This window comes from Mastomys coucha, unplaced genomic scaffold, assembly GCF_008632895.1.
Source record: "Mastomys coucha isolate ucsf_1 unplaced genomic scaffold, UCSF_Mcou_1 pScaffold5, whole genome shotgun sequence".
NCBI classification, from domain to species: Eukaryota; Metazoa; Chordata; class Mammalia; order Rodentia; family Muridae; genus Mastomys; species Mastomys coucha.
In genome coordinates this window covers 98,546,162-98,559,797 of record NW_022196911.1, presented here as the reverse complement: position 1 = coordinate 98,559,797, position 13,636 = coordinate 98,546,162, and the positions used below count along the sequence as shown (strand labels likewise).

Below are 13,636 nucleotides of genomic sequence, written 5' to 3'. Positions count from 1 at the left end.
AAGGGGACAGAGGAAACCAGCTGAGCTAAGTTCAAGGAAGACAGTGTCACACCAGGCAGAGGACAGCAGATGCCATCCTGTGCAGCCCCCTAATGCTGATCCTTCTGAGGAGACAGATCTTCCACTTAAAAAGTGGATGAGGTATAGAAGGCAGATTTCCAGCTGTGGGGATCAAGGTCAGGTGGCAGGGTAGAGGTCGGGCTATCCTCTGGAGTCCCATGCAGTTTATTGGTTCACATGTGCCAGAAATGGTTTTTGAGCACCTGACATGTGCTTGGACTATTCCAAAGCTGGGCTGAGCAGTGAAGAAAGCTAATCTCTATCCCATGAGGTCTCCATACAAGAAGAGGAATGAAATAAACCAAGAAATAAAGGTGTAGTCAGTGCTGGCCAGGACTGAGTGGAAAGACAGGGAAGAGTCTGTAATCCTAACTATTCTAAAGGTAGAGGCAGGAGAATCACAAGTTCACAGCCTGCCTGGCCTATGGGGTGAGTCCATGGCCAGCCTGGGCTATGGGGTGAGTTCAGGTTCAGCCTGGACTATGGGGTGAGTTCAGGGCCAGCCTGGATTATAGGGTGAGTTCAGGGTCAACCTGGACTATAGACATGTTAAACCAGAATTCATGCAGTGGAGAGAGTAGGATCAGAAGTTTGATTGAGCCAGGCAGTGGTGACACATGCCTTTAATCCCAGCACTTGGGAGGTAGAGGCAGGCAGATTTCTGAGTTCGAGGCCAGCCTGGTCTACAGAGTGAGTTCCAGGACAGCCAGGGCTACACAGAGAAACCCTGTCTCAAAAAAAAAAAGGGGGGGCTGGAGAGATGGCTCAGTGGTTAAGAGCACTGACTGCTCTTCCAGAGGTCCTGAGTTCAACTCCCAGCAACCACATGGTGACTTACAACAATCTGTAATGGGATCTGATGCCCTCTTCTGGTGTGTCTGAAGACAGCTACAGTGTATTATATACATAAAATAAATAAATAAATCTTTAAAAAAAAGAAAAGAAAAAAACCAAAAGGAAAAAAAAAGTTTGATTGAGTTAAGAGTTGGAGGGTTGCCTGGGCTACATTAGACTCTGTCTCAATAGAAAGGGCTTTGAGTGGATGCCTGTACTAGCTGCTATTTCATGTCAACTTGACACAAGCTAGCTAGAGTCATCAGACAGGAGAGAGCCTCAGTTGAGAAAATGACTCCATGACATCATGTAGGGCATTTTCTCAATTCCAGCATACTAGTGATCAATGGGGGAGGGCCTAGCCCACTGTGGGCGGCGCCATCCCTGGGCTGCTAGTCCTGGGATGTTTTTATAAGAAAACAGACTGACCAAGCCAGGGAAAGCAAGCCAGTAAGCAGCACCCCTTCATGTTTTCTACATCCGCTCCTGCCTCCAGATTCCAGCCCTGCTTGAGTTCCTGTCCTGACTTCCTCCAGTGATGAGCTGTGATCTGGAAGTGTAAGGCAAATTAACCCTTTCCTTCCCAGCCTGATTTTTGGTCAGGGCGTTTTCATCAAAGCAATAAGAACCCTAAGACGACGATGCCCTTTCCCAGCATATGACCCCACTCCTATTCTTTCTTAATAAAGGTCCCTATTTCTATCACATTTTTAAAAAGTAAGGAAAAAGAAAACTGAGACATCATTCAGTAAGAGAGCAGTTGCCTACTATGTCCAAGACCCTGAGTTTTTTCTACAGTACTTAGGGTGGGGAAAAAGACAGAGAAGGTGAAGTGGATGAGAAGGGAGAGAAGAGAAGAGAGAAGGGGAGGGGAGGAGAGGGAAGGAGAGAAGATAGTAGAGGACAGGAGAGGAGGGGAGAGGAGGAGAAGGGAGAGGAAGAGAGGAGGAAGAAAAAAAGGGATGGAGAGGAATGGTGAGAAGAGGACATCAGTGGGTGCTGGTGGAGTTGTCCCTTTCCGAAGTTCTCAAGGGTAGCCTGGACAGGGCTCTGAGGACTGATCTGAGGAATGAAGGAGCCATGCCGCTGCATAGAGCAAAGTGTTCAGAAAAGAAATTTCTGCCAGTAACAAGGGAGCAAGTTCTGGCAAAGAAGGAGTTGCTGTGACTGGAGCTGGGTGGGGAGGGACCCGCAGTACATGTCTGTTAGAGAGGCACGGGTGGCGGCTGAGCAAACAGACAAACCTTGAACATTGAACTCAATGCTACATGTCCAGGGACAGGATCGGTGCATAGATCCACCCCACCAGAGCTGATACTTGATGGCACCCAGAGGGATAAATGGTAAATTCTGGTAACAACGATTTGACTTCCATGCATGGCAAGTTCCAGAACAGGTTTCTAGTTGGATGACTGAATATTTAAGTGAAGATTAAGCTGTGATCCTTGAACACCAGCCAAATCTCCTCTCGAGTCAGTCAGTCATTGCAGTGGAATGGCCCAGACCACCTAGCTTGACCCCAGCAAAGCACTTTAGCGTTGGTCCTCACAGACAAGAGAAATGTGAGCGGGATTGTAGTGGCTGGGATTTTAGATCTGAATGATTTTGATAAACCTGGGATGTGTAGGGGGGGGTCTCTCTGGGATGTCTCAGCTCCTCGCCGACTCTGGGCGGTAGAGACATCAGGAGATCCTTGAATGGAAGCCGCAGAAGCCTCCCTGCCCCACAGATCGCTCCTGGCTGCCAGTCATAGGGATGGTACAGTGGCAAGAGGGGCAGATTCGAGGGAGCCCTGACAGATTGTGAAGTCGGCTTGAAACCAACACGATGAAATTCACCAAGGATGAGTGCTAAAGCCTGTGCTTAGGTTCCAAAAAAAAAAAAAAAAAGGTTACATAAGCACAGGACTGGGAAATACGGTTACATGGAAATTTCTATTAAAAAGGAGGAGATGCATGCAATCCCCTCTACTCTGGGCTAGCTACCCTAGGGTCTGAGATGGGGGCGGGGCTGTGAGCTCATGGACAGCTTAGACTGTTCAATGACACACTGCCGGAAAGGAGGAGGAAACAGAAGGAAGTGAAGGGTAAAAAGAGAGAAGGATAAGAGGCAAAGAAGAAAGGAAGGGGCGAAGGGAAAGGCCCGGCGGCTTTGCCCCCTTAAGTAGAGAGACCTAGTCAGAGGGAAACCTGCTGCATCCTCTAGGGCATAGGCCAACAGAAGCTAAGGGATGGTGACAGCCAGAAATGATGGGAGAAAGATTGTTAGGGAGCTAGTCTTCAAACGTGGGGTTCAGCGACTCAGTGAAGGAAGATCCAATTTGTCGATCATGATGCCGGAACCAATGGGATTCTCTTGTGGGGGAGGCGTGTCTGTTTTCACCTCTCCAAAACTTCTCTAGCCACAGAAGAAGGGGGTCTTTTTTTTTTTTTTTTTTTTTTTGGTTTTTCGAGACAGGGTTTCTCTGTGTAGCCCTGGCTGTCCTGGAACTCATTCTGTAGACCAGGCTGGCCTCAAACTCAGAAATCCACCTGCCTCTGCCTCCCAAGTGCTGGGATTAAAGACATGCGCCACCACTGCCCGGCAGAAGAGGGTCTTATTACTCCAAGGGAGGAGAGCCCGTCCCCTGGCCAACAACGGCACCATTAATAAATGCACCAGTGCTCCTGTCAGACTTGTGTTAGAGTACCAGGAACTGGCTATGCACATCAAGGTGGCCTTGAACTCACAGAGCTCTTCCTGTTGGAATTAAAGTTGTCTGGCATTCCTCCATCCCCCCCCACCCCTACCCCCACACATACACACCCCCGAGCATCTCAACCATGCTACTAGGTAGAGATTATTATGATTGTCTTTAAAGGATAAGTGAGGCTGAATATATAGGCTCACATTTGAAACCCCAACACTCTGGAAGTGGAGGCAGGAAAAGGGTTCGAGGCCAGTCTGGGCTCCCTAGTGAACTTCAGACCATCCTGTTTAAAGCAAGAGAGAGGCCAGGAAGGAAGGCTGTAAAGAAGTTGTCTTGCCTAGCCTGTTTCTGAATGGAAGTCATGGGGGATCGCGGTGGGGGTGGGGGGTGGCTGGCATGACCGTAGGTCAGTTTCCCAATGCTGGATGGAGACCGCAGCCTCCTTAACACTCATCATGTTGGAGAATGGGGATGCTCACTCCTTCCAACTACAGCCTTATGAGTAGGCAATAGCCATTCTCCTACCCCTCAATTTTACACCACATCTCAAGAGCTCTCCAAACCCAACCCGGGTAATTGCCCCCTAATCGCTGCACTCCATTGCTGTCTGGAGTCTTGGATTACCAGGTGGGGGCTGCCGGGTGGGATGCAAGCAGAGCCGGGCCTCGAGGGGGCGGTGCCCGCTGGCCCGCCGTGCCGGGTGCCGACTGCAGGGGGCGCTGGCGGCCGCTCCGGGCGGAGACAATCGCGCCGAGCGGGCGCCGCAGCCGGAGCGGGAGCCCAACCCGGAGCTGCTCAGAGCGTTGCAGAGCTGGGGCTGAGCGGGGCCGGCCGAGCAGGGCCGGGCGGCAGCGATGGACCGCTAGGGCCCGGCCGAGCCCCGCGATGCCGCCGCCGAGTGGCCCCGGCGTCCTCGCGCGGCTACTGCCGCTGCTGGGGCTGCTGCTCGGCGGCGCCTCCCGGGCTCCCGGCAAGTCTCCGCCGGAGCCCCCCAGCCCGCAGGGTGAGTCTCGGCCTCGAGGGGCGGCGATCGTGGGCCTGTACCCCACGATCGGCTGCCACCGCTGGCCCCCTCTTCACGGAACTAGTGACTCGGGGTGCATTCTGCTCCCAGGATGGGGGGGAAGGCGACGCGAGATCGGTGCTTCTGGGGGGAGAGATTGGGGGACTGTCTGCTGCGGGGGTCTTGGGGAGACACAATGGAGAGGGCGAGGGTCTTCAGGCTCGGCGCTGCCGCCTCCTTCGACTTATTTTTCTCCCTCCTGGTCCGCGAGGCACTGCAGCCAGAGCTATTGTCTGCGGAAGACATCCGCCCAGGGGCGGGCTGGGGCCGGCGCCGGCTCCGCAGCCCCCCGCGGGTCCCTAGCTGCGACCCAGGCTGGGTGGGGGCGCAGACATTGGCTGCCACCCTGGTCGGACTGGGGCTGGGAGCTTAGAGCTGGGCTGCAAGGGGGGAGGGGAGAGGGGGAGTGGGTGAGGCTGTGGGCGGGATTGACTGCTAGAATGGGGTTCTCACCCAGGAGCTTGACAGCTTCCAGGCAACCCCCCAGGTTTAAATTTTGGGGCGCACCAAATAAACACTGATCAGCTCATGCAAGAAGGAGGGGATGCTTTTGGAGGGAGGCTGAGAACAGGCGTTATTGTGATTTCCAGCTCAAGGCGCATGGCAGGGCTGTGGTCACGGAGCCATGCTGAGCTGGCTGGCTAGCTGTGGGCAGTACCAGCTGAGAGGGCAGGTGTCTGGGTCCTTGTCCAGCCCGTCTCTGGCTACTGCTCTCCTCTACCAGCTTCCATATCTCCCCCACTTCATTTCACTTACCCGCCCCCCCCCGCCCCCAAAGGAGACCCTGACCCTCCTAACGCCTAACCTGGCCCACATGGGAGTGTGAGGGGAGGGTAGAGCCGGCCCCTGCGGTGGGAACTGGACAGCCTGACTCCACGGCTCACTCCTGGGTGCTCTGGGCCTCTCCTCCCCTCATCCCTGCTTCCCTCTCCCACCTTTCTGGTTCCTGCGCCACCACCCCACAATTGCTGTTCCTTCCCCTGCCTGTGGCTCCATCCTGAAACAGTGTTCTTTGCTCCTTACGCCACTCCCCCCCCCACACACACACACGCCAGAAGCTAGCAGGAAAGGTGGAGAGGGGGGTGGGGAGGTCGGGTCTGGTTGAGGGAAGTAGGGTCCGGATGAAGGGAGGAGGTCGGATTTCCTCCTGGAATGAGGCAGGACTAAGTGAAGGGATGCTGATACTGTATGGAATGTCAAGCTTTGAGGGTGGGAGGGAATCTTCCTGTGCCTCAGTCTCCCCTGATTTCTCAGAGAAGAGGCCCAAGCTTCTTAGGAAGCTCCTCCTCCAAGGCTCTGCACCCCAGGGGAGGGAGAGCCCAGGGAATTGGCTGGAATTGAGCCAGAATAGGGGGCTCTCTCAGGCATCTGGCTGGGAGCCCAGGCTGTGGGGAAGAGAGGAAAAGAGTCTGCTAGACACCTGCCCCACCTCCCAGTTTGGCACTGATGTTCCTACGGGCCTTACCTGCCCACCTCTGTTTTGTTCCCCAGGTCCCTCCTCTACCTCTTTTGAGGCTTTGGCCCTTGAGCCAAAAGGCTTCCCTCAAGTGACAAAAGTGACTCCTGGATCCCCTCTTCCCAGCTGCTCTCCCCAGCTGTTCCTAGCCTAGGATGGGGCAGGGAGCAGTCCAACTCTTTTAGCTTCTCAGAATTCCTACTAGGGCAGGAGACTGCCACTCCTTGGAGAACCAGCGTGGGAGTGGGCAGAGTGGGTGCTCCACCCTAAAAAGCTAGACTCTGGCCTATCCTGGAGAGGGAGGTGGGCTCTGTGGGCTATTGCTGGATGGGATGCCAGAACTAGGCGTGGTATCCTGCTTTGGAAGCCTGAGAAGAGACACCTGTCACTGTTGAGTGTCAAGTCAGTGAAAAGCCTTGAGGGTCTGTGGCTGCCCACGTCCCCGGCCCTGCCCCTTGGCTCCCTACGCCTTCTCTACCTGGGGTGTCCCCCAGCATCCAGTGCATTCTCCACTTGCCTCCTGTCTTAACCTCCCCATCTATGATCCTCATTAGGAAGGCAGGGCTGGGGCCTAGTCTTGAGGGAGAAGCTGGTGATGAAGTGGAAAGGGTTGGATGGCAGAGGCGGCCTGTGGAAATCCGTGAGAGTAACTCAAGTCCTCATCACCCATCCAAACCCGAGCACCTCACCTTCAGGGTCAGTGTGGCCAGGTTACCCTGGGGGCAGGGAAGTGGGGGCGGGGGTCACAGATAGCCTGGGAATCTAGAAGTTTATGCTTCCCAGTCCCTGCACACTCTTTCCCTTCGGCCTGGGTCTGCTTTCCATGTAGCCCTTCCTGATCAGGGCCCCAGCTCCTTTGCTTGATCTCCTGGGAGGAATGAGGGTGTTGCCATGGTGACTGACTATAGCTGACCCGCTATAGATGTGAAAGGAGGGGTCAAGATACTCCTTTGGGCTTAGGAGCAGGGGCAAGTCCCTGAATTTGAAGGTTTTTTTTGGAAAGGATCCTGGAAAGAGGGTGTGTGCAAGAACTGAGGGGCTCCTTAGTTGTTTGACTCGATTTTTTTTCTTTCTTTCTTGAGAACTCAAGCGAGGACCCAGATTTCCTGCTTCCTCTAAGTTACTTGATCTTACCCTTCCTCCTTCCACCTGAGGCTCCCCATTCTCCCAGGACTCTTTCTTTCTTGGTTTCTCTCTTCTCCTCTCCATAGACCATTGGTCTCTTAGGGTCGACTGGCTAGCATTTTATATACTAGAAGTAGACTACTAGGTTCAGAGTTCAGATCTCTCACCTAACTGTAGTGCAAGGACTCAACACCTTCTAAGCCTCACTTTCTTTATCTGTAAAATGGGCTGAGGGTATATTTTAGCAAATATAGCATTTCACTGACTGTAAGATTTAGTCCTATTTTGTGAACCAGTGAGAATGGGGGATGGGACGGGAATGCTGTCAATGATGACGATGACATCACAGGCATTGCCCGAGTTTAGAATTGTGAAAGTATGCATGGGCTGGCGCTGGTGCAAGGGGATAGCCATCCCTCCTCCCCTGCTGGCTTTGGCAGAGAGCACTGACAGAGGCCCCGGATTTGATCCCCAGCACCCACCGCGCTGGAGTCAGCCCCCAAACCTCTCTCCCCCAGCAGCCCCTCCTCCTCACTCCTCATCCCCTCACCCCGTCTTCCCACAGAGATCCTGATCAAGGTACAGGTATATGTGAGCGGGGAGCTGGTACCGCTGGCCCGGGCCTCGGTAGACGTCTTTGGGAACCGCACTCTACTGGCTGCTGGTACCACGGACTCAGAGGGCGTGGCCACGCTACCCCTCAGTTACCGCCTGGGTACCTGGGTGTTGGTCACTGCTGCCCGCCCGGGTTTCCTCACCAACTCAGTGCCGTGGCGTGTTGACAAGCTGCCGTGTGAGTGTAGGGGCAGGTGGAGGTGGGGGCGGGTTGGACAGCAGCTGACCCACCATCAGCCCCTTCCCAAAATAGTCCTTGGGGGTGGAGGGGCAGTTTCCCAGCAGCTGCTGCCTGGGCTGGGGCATACTGGGCCTTGGGAGGATGAAGACAAGGGGATACCTAGGGAATGCTTCTAGAACTGACAGGCCACCCGTCTTGCAGTGTATGCATCCGTCAGCCTCTATCTGCTCCCAGAGCGGCCAGCCACCCTCATCCTCTATGAGGACCTTGTGCACATCCTCCTAGGCTCTCCAGGTAAGCCCCGCCCCCGCCTTCATTCCATATTTCCTCTCTCTTCCTTGAACTGTATACAGAAACCTGTGCTTCTTCACACAGTAGCTGGGTGTCCTTGGGCAAGTCACTTGACCTCTCTGAGACATTCTTTTTCTTTCTTTCTTTCTTTTTTTCTTTTTCTTTTTCTTTTTTTTTTTTTTTTTTTTTTTTTTTTTTTTTTTTTTGGTTTTTCGAGACAGGGTTTCTCTGTATAGCCCTGGCTGTCCTGGAACTCACTCTGTAGACCAGGCTGGCCTCGAACTCAGAAATCCGCCTGCCTCTGGGATCCTCCCAAGTGCTGGGATTAAAGGGGTGCGCCACCACCCCCAGCTCTGAGCCATTCTTAATGCATGTATAAGATGTGGAAGGGTAGCCAGGCAGTGGTGGCACATGCCTTTAATCCCAGCACTTGGAAGGCAGAGGTAGATGGATTTCTGAGTTCTCGAAAAGCCACCAAAAAAAAAAAAATGTGGAAGGGTAATAAAAATTAAAGTAAAAAAATTGCATCAAATGTGCTAAAAGAAAAAAAAACAGGTATTTAAAAAATATTTACAGTAGGGGCTGGAGAGATGGCTCAGTGGTTGAGAGCACTGACTGCTCTTTTGAAGGTCCTGGGTTCAAATCCAGAAACCACATGATGGCTCACAGCCATCCCTATTGAGATCTGATGCCCTCTTCTAGTGTGTCTGAAGACAACTACAGTGTACTTACATATAATAAATAAATAAATAAATCTAATAAATAAATAAATATTTATAGTTTACTTGGGGCTTTTGTGATTTCTCTCCCGCTTCCCACCTCCCTGACCTGTTTATCTTCATTGGATCTACACATATTTGTTGTGCACCTACTGGATACTTGGCTGTTACGAAGCCATGAGGGCTTTCCATGGCATCTGGACATCTATGCAGTGCCTGGAGCATCCTTGGTGGTCCTTCTGCACAAGCCTTCAGTCTCTCTCTCTTATTTTTAGATTTACTTTATGTATAGGAGTACACTCTAGCTGTATAGATGGTTGTGAGCCTTCATGTGTTTGTTGGGAATTGAATTTTTATTTTTTATTTTTTATTTTTTTTTTTTTTTTTTTTTTTTTTTTTTTGGTTTTTTGAGACAGGGTTTCTCTGTGTAGCCCTGGCTGTCCTGGAACTCACTCTGTAGACCAGGCTGGCCTCGAACTCAGAAATCCGCCTGCCTCTGCCTCCCAAGTGCTGGGATTAAAGGCGTGCGCCACCACCGCCCGGCTATTTTTATTTTTTAAAGATTTATTTACTATTATATGTAAGTACACTGTAGACACTTCAGACACACCAGAAGAGGGCATCAGATCTCATTACAGATGGTTGTGAGCCACCATGTGGTTGCTGGGATTTGAACTCAGGACCTTCAGAAGAGCAGTCGGTGCTCTTAACCGCTGAGCCATCTCTCCAGCCCGGGAATTGAAATTTTAGGACCTCTGCTCGCTCTGGTCAACCCTGCTCGCTCAGTCCCTGCTCTCTCTGGCCCAAAGATTTATTTATTATTATATATAAGTACTCTGTAGCTGTCTTCAGATGTACCAGAAGAGGGCATCAGATCTCATTACAGATGGTTGTGAGCCACCATGTGGGTGCTGGGATTTGAACTCAGGACCTCCGGAAGAGCAGTCAGTGCTCTTAACCGCTGAGCCATCTCTCCAGCCCCTTCAGTCTCATATTCTGCACCTGCTCTGTGCTATGCACATGGCTGGGCCATGGGGGTGAGGAAGAACAGACACCACTGCAAATCTTGGGAGCATCACAGAGCAGGTGGGCAGTGGCAGAAATGCCCCTCGCCTTTGGGGGAAGTCTGGTGGGGCTAATAAAGGGAGCTGGGTGGGCTGTGAGTAGAGGGTGGGCTGTGAGTAGAGGGTGGGCTGTGAGTAGAGGGTGGGCTGTGTGTAGAGGGTGGGCTGTGTGTAGAGGGTGGGCTGTGAGTAGAGGGTGGGCTGTGAGTAGAGGGTGGGCTGTGAGTAGAGGGTGGGCTGTGAGTAGAGGGTGGGCTGTGAGTAGAGGGTGGGCTGAGGCATGTGACTGGAGAGAGTTGGCTGGAGTTGGCTGGCAGGCAAGCAGAAGGGGCCGTGAGGGCTCAGGGTACTTTCTGGCCTGGTATAAAGTATAAGGTGCTTGGCCAGTACTACGAGCCACAGTGAGATTTGGAGCTTGAAAGAGCCCTGCCTAGTTTAAATTCTTATCGAGTTACTGGCAAATTGATTGCTTGCCATCTGCATCTGGAAGACCCCATACCAGAGGCCTCCAAAGCCCCCCAAAGACTCTAAAATGCCAAATGGATCTTTGTGGCCCCAGAGCTTACCGGCCTCTCATGGCTTCCACTGCTCTTGGTGCAGTGCAGAGAGTTAACAGTACTGGTCAGAATGCCCCAGGTGCTACACCATTGTAGCCCGTGACCTCTGGGCCTCTCTCCCGCATGTCCTGAAAGGCAACTCTTTCTTTCTCCCTTACCCTGCAACACTCCACAGGGTAGCCCGGGCTCCCAACACTTAGTAATAAAGCAGGACAGAGTTGAGTGGAGGGGTGTGAGGTGACAGGGCCAGGCTCTAGCATGGTGGCCCTGGTATGTTGCTGAAGTTCTGGTTCCACTTCTGCATCTATAAAATGGAGTTGATATCTCAGGGCCGTTAGGCTAGTTAACTATACATAGCCTGCTTAGGACAGCTACCAGCATGTTTTGAAGCTTAATAAATGTTACCTACAACCACACAGGATTGGAATTCTGTTTATATGTCTGCTCCCGCAGCCCTAACACCACACACACACACACACACACACACACACAGAGAGAGAGAGAGAGAGAGAGAGAGAGAGAGAGAGAGAGAGAGAGAGAGAGAGAGCACTGTAAGCTAATGTATGTCTATCTAAATGGAAACTGGAGCTGGAGAGATGGTTGAGTGCTTGAGAGCACTTGTTGCTTTTCCAAGCACTTGAGTCCAATTGGATTCCTAGCACTCCCATGGGACCTCACAGACTAACGTGTACCTGTGAATCTCATGCCCTCTTCTGGCCTCTAAGGGCACTGCACACCTGTGGTACACAGACATACAGACAAAACATTCAGACACATAAAAATAAAGGAAAAATAATTTATTTATTTATTTTTTATTTTTTGGTTTTTTGTTTTTTTTCGAGACAGGGTTTCTCTATATAGCCCTGGCTGTCCTGGAACTCACTCTGTAGACCAGGCTGGCCTCGAACTCAGAAATTCACCTGCCTCTGACTCCCAAGTGCTGGGATTAAAGGTGTGCGTCACCACCGCCCAGCCAGAATCTCCCTTTTAAAAATTATTTCTCCAGCCAGGCGGTGGTGGCACATGCCTTTAATCCCAGCACTTGGGAGTCAGAGGCAGGTGAATTTCTGAGTTTGAGGCCAGCCTGGTCTACAGAGTGAGTTCCAGGATAGCCAGGGCTATACAGAGGAAACCCTGTTGGAAAACAAACAAACAAACAAACAAAAAGTAGATTCTGTTCATTGGCCACTTTTCTTTTTCTCTAATTTTTGAGACAGTTTCTCAGAACTCTGTAGTTCAGAGTTCCAGCCTGAGGACTCTGGCCCGAGACTCCAGATCGTGCCACAAACTCTCATGTGCCAATATTACACATGTGTGCCACCCAGCTAGGCTTGCTTGCCACATATGTATTCAGTGAATGCTAAATGGCAGACCAGACAAAACACTTCTTTCCGTCATGGCAGAAGGTTCTAGAGAAATTGTAAAGAACAGCACATACTGTCCATAGTGGCCGTGCACACACTGTCCATAGTGGCTGTGCACACACTGTCCAATAGTGGCCATGCACACACTGTCCATAGTGGCTGTGCACACACTGTCCAATAGTGGCCGTGCACACACTGTCCATAGTGGCCGTGCACACACTGTCCATAGTGGCCGTGCACACCTGTGAGCTAGCACTCAGGAAGCAGAGGCAGGCGGAGCTCTGGTTTACAGTGTGTCAGGAGAGCCAGAGCCACACAGTGAGACCCTGTCTCAAAGAAACATAAAACAAAAATAAGTAAATAATGAGACAGACAGACAGACAGATAGAAGCGAGGGCACGAAGACAGGGGATCTTAGTTCTGCATCCCATGACAACTCAATGCCTGTTACTCAGATGTTATTAGCTCAGGACATGACCGGTGTGTGTGTGTGTGTGTGTGTGTGTGTGTGTGCATGCTCGTGTGTGTGCTTGAGTGTATTTCTGTGTACCATGTGCAGAAAAGGTATTGGTCTCCTGGGACTAGAATTGTAGGCGGTTATGATCTGCCATGTAGGTGCTCGGAATAGAACCCAGAGCCTCTATATGAACAGTGACCCTCTACACCACAGTGCCTTCTCTTCAGCCCCATGACCCTCTCATCATTTATATGTTTATAAGGAAACTTCAGAGGAAGCGAGTAATTTGTGGAAGGTCACACAGTCTCCAGGACTGGAGGTTACAGTATCACATCCCTTCAAGTTAACGATCTGTGGCTATCCAGTCCTCTCTATATTCTCACCCTCCCTGGCCTTTCCGATCAGCCTAATCCACTGGTTCTCCTTTTTGGAATCCTTGCTTTCTGCTTTGGTCTGGGTCAGGCTACCACAGTGCCTGCTTTCCCTCCAGGTGCCCGCTCACAGCCCTGGGTGCAGTTCCAGCGTAGAGCTGCCCGCCTGCCTGTCAGCTCCACCTACAGCCAGCTTTGGGCTTCACTCACACCGGCCAGCACCCAGCAGGAAATGCGGGCTTTCCCTGCCTTCCTGGGGACTGAGGCCTCCAGCTCAGGTAAGCCATGTACTTACTGTAAAGGGGAGACACCTTCCTTCCTTCCTTAAGGACACAGCCATTAGTACCAGTGTCCCTTTCCCTCAGGTAACGGCTCTTGGCTGGAACTCATACCCCTGGCTGCTGTGAGCGTCCACCTGCTAACAGGCAATGGGACAGAGGTGCCTCTCTCAGGCCCCATTCACCTGTCCCTGCCAGTGCCCTCAGAGCCTCGTGCCCTTGCTGTGGGCACCAGCATTCCGGCCTGGAGGTTTGACCCCAAGAGTGGTAAGCATTAAGGGCAGGGTGCCGGTGTTAGAGGCTGGGGCTTCGGTTAGAGGTGGCAGAACATTGAGTCGGATGAATTCCTCTGGCCTCTTTCCAGGGCTGTGGGTACGAAATGGCACTGGTGTGATTCGGAAGGAAGGCCGACAGCTCTACTGGACTTTTGTCTCCCCGCAGCTAGGGTACTGGGTAGCTGCCATGGCCTCCCCTACATCTGGTGAGATTGGTGGGGCAGCGCGCGGGGGGGG

General features: G+C 52.2%; 1 protein-coding gene across 3 annotated transcripts in view; it reads left to right on the top strand.

Moving 5' to 3' along the window:
• The first annotated feature begins 4,327 nt into the window (after window positions 1-4,327).
• Fam171a2 (family with sequence similarity 171 member A2) overlaps window positions 4,328-13,636 on the top strand; it is a 12,061-nt gene continuing 2,752 nt past the window's right edge. The window contains exons 1-6 of one of the 3 annotated variants that reach the window (XM_031352096.1): window positions 4,328-4,586; window positions 7,793-8,020; window positions 8,225-8,317; window positions 12,966-13,124; window positions 13,212-13,391; window positions 13,489-13,605. In XM_031352096.1, coding sequence (XP_031207956.1) covers window positions 4,469-4,586; window positions 7,793-8,020; window positions 8,225-8,317; window positions 12,966-13,124; window positions 13,212-13,391; window positions 13,489-13,605 — 895 coding nt within the window. In that variant the 5' untranslated portion in view covers window positions 4,328-4,468. The remainder of the gene's footprint in view (window positions 4,587-7,792; window positions 8,021-8,224; window positions 8,318-12,965; window positions 13,125-13,211; window positions 13,392-13,488; window positions 13,606-13,636) is intronic. The other 2 variants (XM_031352097.1, XM_031352098.1) reach the window with 2 other exon arrangements.